This window comes from Mandrillus leucophaeus, unplaced genomic scaffold (assembly GCF_000951045.1).
Source record: "Mandrillus leucophaeus isolate KB7577 unplaced genomic scaffold, Mleu.le_1.0 Scaffold69, whole genome shotgun sequence".
Taxonomy (NCBI): domain Eukaryota; kingdom Metazoa; phylum Chordata; class Mammalia; order Primates; family Cercopithecidae; genus Mandrillus; species Mandrillus leucophaeus.
Genome location: NW_012107474.1, coordinates 1,028,219 through 1,041,792, shown reverse-complemented (window position 1 = coordinate 1,041,792; position 13,574 = coordinate 1,028,219). Strand labels below are relative to the sequence as shown.

Sequence of the window (13,574 nt, the reverse complement as noted above, 5' to 3'; positions counted from 1 at the left end):
CCACTCTCTTTCTCTTGCTGCTGCTTTTGTCATGTGACATGCCCACTCCCCCTTCACCTTCCACCGCGAGTAAAGCTCCCTGAGGCCTCCACAGAAGCGGAGCAGATGCCAGCACCGAGCTTCCTGTGCAACCTGCAGAACCATGAGCCAACTAAACTTTTCTCTTTATAAACAACCCAGTCTCAAATATTTCTTTATAGCAATGCAAGACCAGCCTAACACAGCAAGGTTCTGGGTGGATATGACTTTTGGGGAGGCAAGATTCAACCCACTACACTCATCTCCTTCCTCCTAAGTTGTATATTCTTTGATTACTCTAGTGGAGATTACAACATGAATCTATGACTTTTTAAAGTCTAATGTAAATTAGATCTTACATTATTTCCCAGAGAGTATAGTGTACTAAGATCACTTTAACTTCATGTAGCCCCCTCCTGAATTTTGTGATCTTCTTGCCATGTATTTTATTTCTATAAATATTTTACAACTTCTAAGACATCTTATACAGTAAATATTCATTTAGATTTCCCCATGTGTGTCCTCCTTTTGTTACACTTCATTTCCTTTTTGACTTCTTGCTTCCATCTGTGATCATTTTCATTCTGCCTAATTATCTTTTTATTTTCCTTAGTGCAGATCCTGCTGGTGACACATCCTGTCAGCATCCAGAGAACGTCATTTTCCTGTCCTCATTTTTGAGGATCTTCTTCCCAGGTGTAGAATTCTAGTTGGGTGCTTCTTTTCTCTCAGACAGTAAATATATCATTCCATCATCCTCTGGCTTCCATCATTCCTACTGAGAAGTCATCTGTAAATGTTATTGTTGCTTCTTTAAAGGTAGTATTTTTTTTTTCCCTCTGGCTGTTTTTAAATTTTTCTCTGTCTTTGGATTTCTGCCCCAATATGCACAGGTGTAGTTTCCTTTGTATTCACCTTGCTCAAGATTCTTAAATGCTTTTTGCATCTATGGGTTAATGTTTTTCATCACTTTAAACTTCTTGTCTATTATACCTTCATATATTTTATTACCCTTATTTTACTCATCTCCTATGATTTCAACCATTTATATTCATAATTATTTACAACCTAAGGACATGCTTATTACTCCACTTTCTTTATTTCCCTCTTTTCTTTCCCATCTCTGTACTCAGGCTTGACATTTCCTCATCTCCCTTTCTTCACTATCTCTTTGGGTTTGTCTAATATGTTGTCTAGCTAATCTACTTAGTTCTTTATTTCAGCTATTATGTTCATTTCCAGAATTTCTGTTTGATTCCATTTCATAAATCTAGTTTGACACTGAAATTCTCCATTTGTCATTTTTTCCCGAGCAAGCTAATCAGCACTACTTTAAATTCCAGTTTGACACTTCTAATATCTAAAGGCCCTGTGTATCTGTTTCTCTTGTTTGTTTTTTCCTCTTGGTCCTTTGGTCAGTTGGTTTGTCTTCTAGTATCCCTAGTAATTTTTGACTGAATCCAGGACTTCATGAAAATTTCTGAGATGATTTGAGCCTCTGTTGATGCTGCCATCTCCAGAAGAGATCACTTTAGTTTCTGGGAGGCAGTTAGGCTATGGACAAATTACATGAGTTGAATACGAGCTGATTTAAAGGTGGGCTTCATTCTTCTTTCTGGTTTTTCCTTCATCCTAGGGAGTAATCTTTCACTTATATTCACTGTTTCCAACTGAAAGTCTGTTTTTGTTGTTGTTGTTGTTGTTGTTTTACCAGAATCCCTCCCCCTTGTCAGGTCCTGAACTCTCTGTTTTTGTCTTCCAGTTGCATGAGACCCACTCAAAGCTGTGCTCAGCCTCAGCCTCACGGCTGTGGTCTGTGAATCAGTAAATGCCTCAATAAGAAAATCCACAAGAAATACTGGAATCACTTCGGTACACTTTCCCTCTAATGGTGATTCACTCACTCAAGTCTCAGCTGTCTTGGTGCCTCCTGGTGCCCTTAAATACAGATTTTGTTTGTTAAACCAGGTTTCCTAATTTTTCTCAGCTAGATGGCCAGTCTGATGTAAGCCAATTCCCCACACACGAAAACAGAACTTGACAGAGAGTTTTATACAGCATAAGAAAAAGGTGGCACAGTGGAATCGTTCTCAGAGCTCAGAATTCCTCTTCAATAATTTCTCCAAAAACATTTATTATTTCAGCCCATTTTTATGAAGGATCTTCCCTATTCCAGGCATTATTTTAGGCCCTCAGAGATTGAGTGGTGAACATGATAAACACACTTCCTGCCCACATGAAACTTATCTTTGAATAATGGGAGCTGAGGACAGCAAAGAAAATCAGCAAGAAAAGTTAGGAGACTTGGCACAGAAATACTGATGATGGGCCAGGCATGGTGGCTCGTGCCTGTAGTCCCAGCAATTTGGGAGGCTGAGGCAAGAGGATCACTTAAGCCCAGGAGTTCAAGACCAGTTGGGCAACATAGCAAGACTCTGGTCTCTACAAATTTTTTTTTACAAAAAGAAATGTTGATAATGGGACTTGAACTATCGATGATTGAAGCGCATCATAAAGCTATTATAGCCTTTAAGAGCAGAACCAAATCCACAACCCCAAATGGACCAGTTCAAACTTTTCTTTCCCATCTGAAACCCAGTCCTATCCCCAGCGCTCCCACACGCACGTCTGTGGGGGCCTCGGGGAAGGCCGTGGGGAGGGACGTGGCCTCTCCTTCCTTGCTCCTCTTATCCCTGTTTTGGGCTCTATCTCCTCCAGGGATGGGGACGGGGGAAGGAATGTGCAGGGCCACCACTGTGGGGCTCACTGGCCCCTGCTGCACCTTCTCTCCGGCTGCTCCAGTGATCCTGTGCTTCTACCGGCTGCTTCTGCCTTTTCAGTGAGGACCCACTTCAAAGAGGAGATGCCTCCAGGGACAAGAGTTGGAGGACTCTCTCCTTGGGACACCACACTTTGCGTAAGGCTGAAGGGCCACCCCTGCCTCCACAGCCTGCTTCTTACAACCTGGGCAGCACTGGTGGGGTGTGGCAGCCGGCCATAGCTGGTCAGCTTCTGTCTTATTTTAGAAAGCCCTGTGGGGACAGGTCTGACCCAGAAGGTTAGCATTATTTTTAGAATGAGAAGTCGTTTCCGGCTTTGCCAGATTCAGAGCAACAAAGACATTCTACTCAACATCGTGTAATATGTCTTATTTTACAATGAAATATGCATATGTGTACTTGAATTTTTAAATAAAAATGTGAAATCACAATCAATATTATAATTAGCTGGTGGGTAGCAATGTCCCTGGAAAGTGATCAGGGCCATTTAAGAAGGCGAGAAGCTCGGGACTTCATTATGCCCTGTGGTGACAACAATTCATCATCAAAGATCGTGCTGCCGTGAGAGTTGCCTGTGGCTGACCTGGGGGTGTGTGATGGGGCCTGTGGGCAGGGCTGGTGAGAAAAAGATGCTTGCAGTGCCGGGCACACAGAGGAGATGGCTCCAGCAGTGGTGAGGGCTGGTGGTCGCCTGCTGCCCAGCACAGCCACTTCACAGGTTCAGAACCCAAAACCACAGCCCAGGATGCTGTCATTGTGTCTGAACAAGGAGCAGGCTGAGCCCACGATCCTGGCCCTGGAACAGTCCTGCTGCCTCCCAAGCAAAGGACAAGGTGGGCAGTGAACAGAGGGCAGGAGGCACAGAGGCCATGGGGATTAGAAATTGGCGAGTCCTGTGTGGTGCAGCGGGGGAAGGACCATGCTACAGGAAGGGTTTGCACCACGCGAAATAATTCCTAAGGGCTGGCTTCCTGCAGAGGGAGCCCGTGTCCTGAGGTTGCCGGGTGGTGCCCCAGCACCTCCCAGCAGGTGCTGGACGATGCCCCAGCAACCAAGGATGGCCCCAGGCACATCCCACCCACATCCCACCCGCGGATGCCCATAGCCCTCCTTGCCTCCAGAAGCCAGCTGGGATCAGGCCCACCCCTACTCCCACCCCTGAGGTTCCACATGTGACAGGCTATAGCCCAGGTGTGAAAGGAGATTTGGGAGCTGGGCAATATCACCAGCAAACAAACACCCCTAAGCATAACAGACGCCGCCTCTCAGCTACAAGGAAGGGGAGGCTGTGGGCCCTGGAACAACAAGGCCAGGAGGGATATAAAAGCCGGAGAGCCCCAAGAACCTCACACACTCCCACAGTCACACCTCCCCCAGCTCACCTCCCCACCCCAGCATGGCCGCGTCCACCATGTCCCTCTGCTCCAGCGCCTGCACTGACTCCTGGCAGGTGGATGACTGCCCAGAGAGCTGCTGCCAGCCCCCCTGCTGCGCCCCCAGCTGCTGCGCCCCAGCCTCCTGCCTGACCCTGGTCTGTACCCCAGTGAGCTGTGTGTCCAGCCCCTGCTGCCAGGCGGCCTGTGAGCCCAATCCCTGCCAATCAGGCTGCACCAGCTCCTGCACACCCTCGTGCTGCCAGCAGTCTAGCTGCCAGCCGGCTTGCTGCACCTCCTCCCCGTGTCAGCAGGCCTGCTGTGTGCCCGTCTGCTGCAAGCCCGTGTGCTGCAAGCCTGTGTGTTGTGTGCCCATCTGCTGTGGGGCTTCTTCATGCTGCCAGCAGTCTAGCTGCCAGCCGATCTGCTGCACCTCCTCCCCCTGCCAGCAGTCCTGCTGTGTGCCCGTCTGCTGCAAGTCTGTCTGCTGCAAACCCATCTGCTGTGTGCCTGTTTGCTCTGGCACTTCCTCTCCATGCTGCCAGCAGTCTAGCTGCCAGCCGGCTTGCTGCACCACCTCCTGCTGCAGACCCTCCTCCTCCGTATCCCTCCTCTGCCGCCCTGTGTGCAGGTCCATCTGCTGTGTGCCTGTGCCCTCCTACTGTGCCCCCACCTCCTCCTGCCAGCCCAGCTGTTGCCGTCGAGCCTCCTGTGTGTCCCTCCTCTGCCGCCCCGCGTGCTCCCGCCCGGCCTGCTGAAGCCTCTCCTCGGGCCAGAAGTCCAGCTGCTGATGGCCATGTCCACTAGGGCCAGCCAGGCTCAGGCCCCACCTCCCTTCCAGCCCTTGGAAGCCCCTGACCTCCCACCCCACCCAGCCTCAGCACAGCTCAACACAGAGAAGGAGCATCCCCACCCACAGCTGCCCAGCCCAGGGGTGGGGTCTGAGATGCTCACTGGCTCCTCCCTGACCTCCCCCAGGGTGGGCGAGCCCTGACTACTCCTCATGGCGCTTCCTGGCTGCAGATCACGACCCTCTGCTGGTCGGGTATGGGCCCTCCTGACCCAGGTCTCGCACCCAGGAGTGTCACCCTCTGCCTCTGGGCACCAATAAAGCCTCTGCAGCCCCAGCTGACTCTGTGCTGACTCTTCACATCCAGGGCGGGATGGGGCAGAGTGGGCCTGGCCTGGCTCTGGGGGGCTGGGCCCTGTGGATCTCTTTACATCTCCAGCCGGGGGGATGTGGGGGGCTCTTGGGTGACACCTGGAAGCTCCTGTCCACCTTGTGGCATGTTCTGCTGTCTGGCTCCCCTCCCAGGTCCTGTGGAGCCCAAAAGCTTTGCTCACTGACTGAATCCCACAGACACTACATGGCTCAGGCCAATGTCCCACTCACCGTGGGTAGAAGCAGCTCCTTCCCATGGCAAGGGTTGGGGCTATCCCAGGGGCTGGCAGGCTCCAGTTGTGCTGGGAGGTGGGAGACGGGCAGTGGGGGCGGGTATGGAGGCTTGGGCTCCAGCTGCCCCGGTGCTCAGGAGTTCCACTCGGAGACAGCTCGGCCATCCTGGCCTCCTGCGCACACTCACAGACACTCAGGACGCCCCCTGCTCCAACCCTGGGCTTGCCGCTGGGATGCAGAGCAGAGAACAGAGACGTGGCCTCCAGAGCTCCCTGTGCTGGGCTGGATGGGCGGAGGGCCCATGGGAACAGAAAGGTCTCAGGGTGCCGATGACAGAGGAGTCCCACAACAATGTGGGAATGTGTCCAGACCAGAGAGCAAGAAGGAGGCCTCCTGGGGGCAGGTTCTTAGCTCCTCCCACGGGACAGGCAGACGGCCAGAGCCACACTGTCCCCTCCAGTCCTCACCCACGCCCCCCGCCCCATGACCTGAGGCTGCAATGCTGCCCACTCTCCTTGCCTTAGGAGAACACAGTCGGGTTTTGAGGCCTCGGCCATACTCTGTGGACACAAAGGACCCCCACACCTGAGGGGCTGCATGTGTCAGCTCAGGCTGCTGTGACAAAGTCCACGGTCTGGGGGCTCGAGCCACACACATGGGGCCCCTCACAGTCCTGGGGCTGGAAATCGAGGCCCAGGTGTGGCAGGGCTGGTTCCCGAAGCCTCTCTCCTGGGCTTGAAGACACAGTCTCCTCCCTGTGTCCTCATGGGGCTGTCCCTCTGTGTGTGTCTCTGCCCTCCTCTCCTCTTCTCACGAGGACACCAGTCATTGGATTAGGGCCCATCCATAGGACCTAATTTTAACTTAGGACTTCAACATGTGAATTCGGGGGAATCACAAGTCAGCCCATAATAGGGGGCTGTGGCTTTGGCCCTTGAGGCAGGAGTGAGGGTGGCAGTGGGGCCACCTGCTCCTTGAAGACCCCAGTGGCGCCTGGCTGGGGCAGGCACTCCCTGTCCATAAACTGCAAGGATGGACATTTGGACAGGGACACGGCCCTCGGGGAAATTCTGCTCACATGGACCCCTTCACCCACTGAACAACGCTGTCCAGAGACCTCAGACACCCACCAAATGGTTCCTGTTTAGGCGTCCTGTTGTCCCCAGTGCCTGGCTCCTAATGGGAATTCTCGCTGGTCCCGCCGCAGGAAGCATGGCTTACGTCCAGATGGGGAAGGTGGGGATGGAGCGCAGGCCAGGCAACTGTGCTGGAAGAGACAGGCCACACAGGGATGGGTGCAGGGAAAGTGGGGGCCACAGGGCTGTCGAGGGGGTCAGGAGCGTCTTGCACAGGCTTCCTGAGTGGTATGGAGAGTGACCTAGGGCTTCAGGGTCCGTAGTACACACACTCACAGTGATAGAAACCAACTCAGGATTTAGGAATGGGAGTTCTTGGAGACCTTGATGAGGGGCTTTCCAGTCATGTTCTGAGGGCAGGGGCATCCTGTGGTAGGCGGAGGGGGAACAAGCCCTGGGGAAGTTAAATGTGAAGGTAAATAATTTTTTCTCCAAAGATCTAACAGAACAAGGCAGGGGAGGAGCACAGTAGTGATGGCTTCCAGAAGGACTAACACACAGGGCTTGCCTTCTTTTACCAACTCAGATTCCCTCCAGCCAGAGAAGCAGCTACCAGAGGCTTGGTCAGAACATGTAAAGGTAAATGAACCAGTCACTGCCACCTGGGCAAAGGATATCTGTTGGGAAAACAATGGACACCCCAAAAAACCTGGGAGGAAGAGCTGAGAAATTAGACACTTTGGGGAATAAGGGTGTTGGAAGATTCCACATATTCTTGGGAGTCTACAAGACCCCCACGCATGCCCATGATGGGGCACAGAAAAGACCTGAGAAGCTCTCAGTGCTCACCTCTGGCTGAACTGCAGGCTTTGAGTAAGCAGGAAGTGAAGGGGAAGGCAGGAAGTGAAGGGGAAGGCAGGAAGTGAAGGGGAAGGCAGGAAGTGAAGGGGAAGGCAGGAAGTGAAGGGGAAGGCAGGAAGTGAAGGGGAAGGCAGAGTCACAAACCACCCAGGTGAGCGCTCAGGGTGTGGACTAACACACAGAGCCCAGCTACAAAGACTGGGAAAAAAACATCTTTTGACTCCAGGTGTTTAAGAAACTCTGTCAAATTACTATCTGCGCACTAAGCAAATGGAATAGTGACCCCCTTCATGACAAAGAGTATAGTCATTACTAAAATAGTTTAGGAAAGTCACTTAAAAACAAAACAAAAAACTACTAGCCATGCAACCAGCAACAACAAACCACAGGGAAGAGAGAGAATCTGCCATCCAGAATTATCAAATTATAATATTCTAAATGTCAAGTTTTCAGCAAAAATTATGAGGCATGCAAAGAAGCAAGAATGTACCGTTCATTCACAGAAAAAAAAAAAGGCCAATTAGTAAAAAATGTCCTTGAAGCAGCCCAGGATTGAATTTACTAGACAAAGTCTTTCCATTAACTCTCTTAAATATACTCAAAGAGCTAAAGGAAACCATGGCAAAAGAACAAAGAGAAGAAAACAACATCTCAACCAAGAGAGAATATCAATAAAGAGAGAGATTATAAAGAGGAATCAAATAGAACTTCTGGAGTTGAAAAGTATAACTGATATGAAAATTTTGCTAGAGAAGCCCCACAGCAGATTTGAGCAGACAGAAGGAAAAATTAGAGAGCAGGTGGATAGGTCACGTGAAATACTCCAGTCGGAAGGGCATAAAAGCCAAAAGAGGCCGAGCATGATGGCTCACACCTGTAATCCCAGCACTTCGGGAGGCTGAGGAAGGCAGATCATTTGAGGTTGGGAGTTTGAGAACAGCAAACAGAAAAATAAAATAAATTAATTAATAGCTGGGCATGGTGGCTCATGCCTGTAATCTCAGCTACTTGGGAGCCTGAGGCAGGAGAATCGCTTAAACTAGGGAAGCGGAGGTTGCAGTGAGCCAAGATCATGCCACTGCACTCCAACCTGAAGGACAGAGTGAGACTCCATCTCAAAACAAACAAAAACAAAAGAATTTTAAAAATGAACAGAGTTTAACTGGCCTGTAGGACAACATCAAACATACCAACAGCACACTTAACAGCAGAGTCAGAGGAAGAGCAGAGAGAGAATGGAGCACTCAAAAATATTTGAAGAAAAATGGTAGAGACAGAAAGTAAAATGGTGGTTGCCAGGGGCTTGTGGGGAGGAGGAATGTGGAGTTAGTGTTTGATGGGGACAGAGTTTCAGTTTTCCAAGATGAAAGTTACGAGGCCAGATGGTGGTGCTGACTGCACTGCATTATGAATGTGTTTAATATCACTGAACGGTACACTTAAAATGGGATAAATTTCATGTGTATTTTACTACAATAATTTTTTAAATATTTGAAGTAATAATGGCCAAAAACTTCCCAAATATGATGAAACTTATGAATCTACACATTCAAGAAGCTCCATGAGCTTCAAGTAGAATAAACTCAAAAAGATCCACACAGAAAGACAAAATTAAATTACTGAAAGCCAAAGACAAAAAGAAAATCTTGAGAGCAGGAAGAGAGAAGATTAACAGCCAATTTCTCATCAAAAACCATAAAGAACAGAAGGCAATGGGATGTTGTACTTAAAGTGCTGAAAGAGAAAACACCGTCCACCAAGAAGTAAGTCTATGTCCAGTGAAATGATTCTTCGAAACTAAAGGAGAAATTAGGACACTTCTGAATAAATAAATATTGAGAGAGTTCATTGCCAGTAGGCCTGCCCTACAAAAAATGACAGCTCGGGATGAAATCAAAGGGTACTAGACAGTAACTTGAAGCCATATTAAGAAATAAAGAGTCGGCCGGGCATGGTGGCTCAAGCCTGTAATCCCAGCACTTTGGGAGGCCAAGATGGGTGGATCACGAGGTCAGGAGATTGACACCATCCTGGCTAACATGGTGAAACCTTGTCTCTACTAAAAACACAAAAAATTAGCTGAGCTTGGTGGCGGGCGCCTGTAGTCCCAGCTACTCAGGAGGCTGAGGCAGGAGAATGGCGTGAACCCGGGAGGCGGAGCTTGCAGTGAGCTGAGATCCGGCCACTGCACTCCAGCCTGGGCGACACAGCGAGACTCCATCTCAAAAGAAAAAAAAAAAAAAAGAAAGAAAGAAAGAACTGGCTGGGTGCAGTGGATCACACCTGTAATCCCAGCACTTTGGGAGGCTGAGGTAGGCAGGTTGCAAGGTCAGGGGTTCGAGACCAGCCTGGCCAACATAGTGAAACTCCATCTCTACTAAAAATACAAAAAAAAAGTAGCCGAGTGTGGTGGTGGGCACCTGTAATCCCAGCTACTTTGGAGGCTGAGGCAGGAGAATCAGTTGAACCTGGGAGGCAGAGGTCGCAGTGAGCCGAGATGGTGCCACTGCACTCCAGCCTGGGCAACAGTGTGAGACTCCATCTCAAAAAGAAAAAGAAGAAAAGAAATAAAAAACACTAATAAAGGTATCAGTTTTGGTAATTTGTATGTTAATAGGAATTTATCCATTACATCTAGGTTATCTACATTACGAATGTATGTAATATCACTAAGCATGCTTAAATGGAATAAATTGTATTGATATTATGTGTTAGTGTACAGTTGTTCACATATTCTCTTATAGTCTTCTTTATTTATATAGGTCAGTAGTGATGTTCCCGTTTTCATTTCTGATTTTAATAATTAGAGCCTTCTCTTTTTTCTTAGTCTAGTTAAAGGTTTGTAAATTTTATTGTTGCTTTCAAAAAACTAATTTTAGGCTTCATTGGTTCTATTGTTTTTCTATTCTCAATTTCTTTATTTGCTCCCTTTATTCTACATATAATCTTTATTTTCTTCCTTCTTCTAGGTTTGGGTTTAGTTTGCTCTTCCTTTTCCTGGTTCCTTAAGGTGTGAAGTGAGATTACTGAATTGAGATCTTTCTTGTTTTTTAACATAAGCATTTATAGCTATAAATTTCCCTCCATAAACTGTTTTGCTGTATCCCATAAGTTTTGGTTTGTTATATAATCACTGTCATTTTTCCCATAGTATTTTCTAACTTCTCTTTTGATTTCTTCTTTCATCAACTGGTTGTTTAAGTGTGTGTTATTTAATTGCCACACATTTGTGAATTTTCCAGTTTTCCTTTTGTTATTGATTTCTAATTTCCATTGTGGTCAGAGAAGATACATTACGATTTCAATAGTTTTAAATTTATTGAGACTTGTTTTTTGGACTAACGTATGGTCTAATCTGGAGGACTGAGAAGAATGTGTATTTGAGAAGAATGTGTATTCGGAAAGAATGTGTATTCGGGAAGAATGTGTATTCGAGAAGAATGTGTATTCGGGAAGAATGTGTATTCGGGAAGAATGTGTATTCTGCTGTTGTTGGGTTCAGTGTTTTATATATGGCCATATTAGATCTAGCTTGTTTATAGTGTTCTTCAAGTTCTCTATTTTGTTATTGATCTTTGATCTAGTTCTATTTAAAAAAATTTTTTTTAATCATTGGAAGTGACTTATTGAAGTCTTCAAATATTATTGTTGAGCTGCAATTGCCTATTTCTGTCTTCAATTCTGTCCATTTATGCTTGGTATATTTTGGGGGTCTGATGTTAGGTACATAAATGTTTATAATTGTTAGGTACATAAATGTTTATAACTGATGTTAGGTACATAAATGTTATAAAATGATGGCTTATGCCTGTAATCCCAACTACTCGGGAGGTTGAGATGAGAGGATTGTTTGAGGCCAAGAGTCCGAGACCAGCCTGGGTAACATAGCAAGACCCTGGTCCCTAAAAAAAATTATTTTAAATTAGCAAAGTATGGTGGTGTGCACCTGTAGTCCCAGCTACCTGGGAAACTGAGGTGGGAGGATCACTTCAGTCCAGGAGTTTGAGGCTGCAGTGAGTTATGACTGTGCCACTGCACTCCAGCCTGGGCAAAAGAGCAACCCCCTGTCTCTAATTGTTTTAATGGTGCTGGGACAACTGGATATCTACACACGAAATCATAAAGTTGCACTATATCTCACACCAACAAATTAACTAAAAATGGATCAAAGCCCCACATATATGAGATAAAACCATAAAACTCCTAGAAGGAAACATAAGAGTAAATATGCATGACCTTATATTGGGCAACGGTTTTTTAGATACGACACCAGAAGCTCAAGCAACAAAAGGAAAAATAGATAAATTGGATGTCATCAACATTAAAAAGTTTTGTGCATCAAAGGACACTACAAAGAGAGCAAAACAACCCATACAAGGGGAGAACCATGCTTGTAAATCATAATTCTGATAAGGAGCTAACATCCAGAATATATAAAGAACTCTTACAAATCAACAACAAAAAGTCAACCCAATTTAAAAACAGGCAAAGTCCTGTAATAGACATTTCTCCAAGGAAGATATGCAAATGGCCAATACATGCAGGAAAATAAGCCCAATGTTATTGGTCATTAGGGAAATGTAAATCCACAGCACAATGACATGCTATTGATACTTCACACGCACTAAGGTGGTTATAATTTAATACACACATGCACCAACAAATAGAAGGTAGCAGATATTGACAAGGACAAAGAGAAACTGGAATGCTTATATATTGCTAGTGAGAATATAAAATGGTACAAATGCTGTGAAAAACAGTCTGACAGGTCCTCAAAATGTAAACATGGAATTCCATACAACTCATCAGTTCCCACTCCAAAAGAGGTGTTCAAACAAAAACGTGTACAAGAATGTTTATAGGGCCAGGCACAGTGGCTCACGCCTGTAATCCCAGCACTTCGGGAGGCCGAGGTGGGAGGATCACTTGAGGTCAGGAGTTCAAGACCAGCCTGACCAACATGGTGAAACCCCACCTCTACCAAAAATATAAAAAATTAGCCAGGTATGGTGGTACACACCTGTAATCCCAGCTACTTGGGAGGCTGAGGCAGGAGAATCGCTTGAACCCAGGAGGTGGAGGTGGCAGTGAGCTGAGATGGTGCCACTGCACTCCAGCCTGGGTGACAGAGGGAGACTCTGTCTCAAAAAAAAAAAAAGAATGTTTATAGAAGCACTATTCACAGTAGCCAAAAGTTGAAAAGAACCCAAAAGTCCATCAGCAGATGAACGGATAAATGAAATGTGGTGTCATTATGATGGAATATGATTCAGCCATAAAAAGGAATGGCATTCTGAAACATAACCCAACACAGGTGTACCTTGAAAACATGCTCAGTGAACGAAGCTAGACACAGAGACCACATATTCTATGACTCCATCTATATGAAATGTGCAAAACAGGCAAATCCATATAGAGACAAGTAGAATAGCAGTGGTTGGAATAAAGCAGAATAGCAGTGGTTGCCAGGGGCTGGGTGTGGCTGCTTAATACTACGGGTTTCCTTCTGGAGCGAAGATAGTTCTGGAACTAGGTAGTGGGGATGGTTGCACAACATTGTGGCTGCGCTAAATGTCACTGAATTGCACACTTTAAAATGGGTAAAATGGTAAATTTTATGTTATGGTTGATCACAGTTTAAATAAAATTACACCTGCCAAGGGTTTCTAAGAATGAAGCCCTGAGCGCCGCAGTACTGGATACTATCAGCATTTTAAATCTTGTTTGCTCTTACAGGTGGGAGGTGTGTGTTTAAATCTGAGAAACTTTAGTTATTAATGAGATCAACTAGCTGTTTATCTCATTAAGGCTTATTGGAAATTTAAAATTTTTAATTTTGTATTCAATTCTTTTGTATCTTATCCTGTTTTAGTGGTAAGGACTTTAAAATTTTCACATTAATCTTCCATCTGTCATGGAGATTGCAAGTACTTTCTGGCCGTTCATATCTTCATTTGTATACCCAACGATTCCTTCGGGGCTGTGATAGGAATGTCATGGATGCTGAGCTAAGCTGAGGCACGTGGACCAGTCTCCAGTGCCCAACCATGCCGGGTTTCCAGGGGACATA

General features: G+C 46.6%; 2 protein-coding genes across 2 annotated transcripts in view; one reads left to right on the top strand and one right to left on the bottom strand.

Moving 5' to 3' along the window:
• Positions 1 to 13,574, bottom strand: part of TSPEAR (thrombospondin-type laminin G domain and EAR repeats) — a 216,983-nt gene that overhangs the window by 127,848 nt on the left and 75,561 nt on the right. The window lies entirely within an intron of this gene.
• On the top strand, positions 4,195 to 4,929 carry LOC105555524 (keratin-associated protein 10-1-like). The gene has a single exon (XM_012002504.1). It carries the CDS (start codon positions 4,195 to 4,197, stop codon positions 4,927 to 4,929), a length of 735 nt encoding a protein of 244 aa, XP_011857894.1.

What these genes read in the sequence shown, in the direction of transcription:
- LOC105555524 (XM_012002504.1), top strand. Translation starts at nt 4,195, where the DNA reads ATGGCCGCGTCCACCATGTCCCTCTGCTCCAGCGCCTGCACTGACTCC.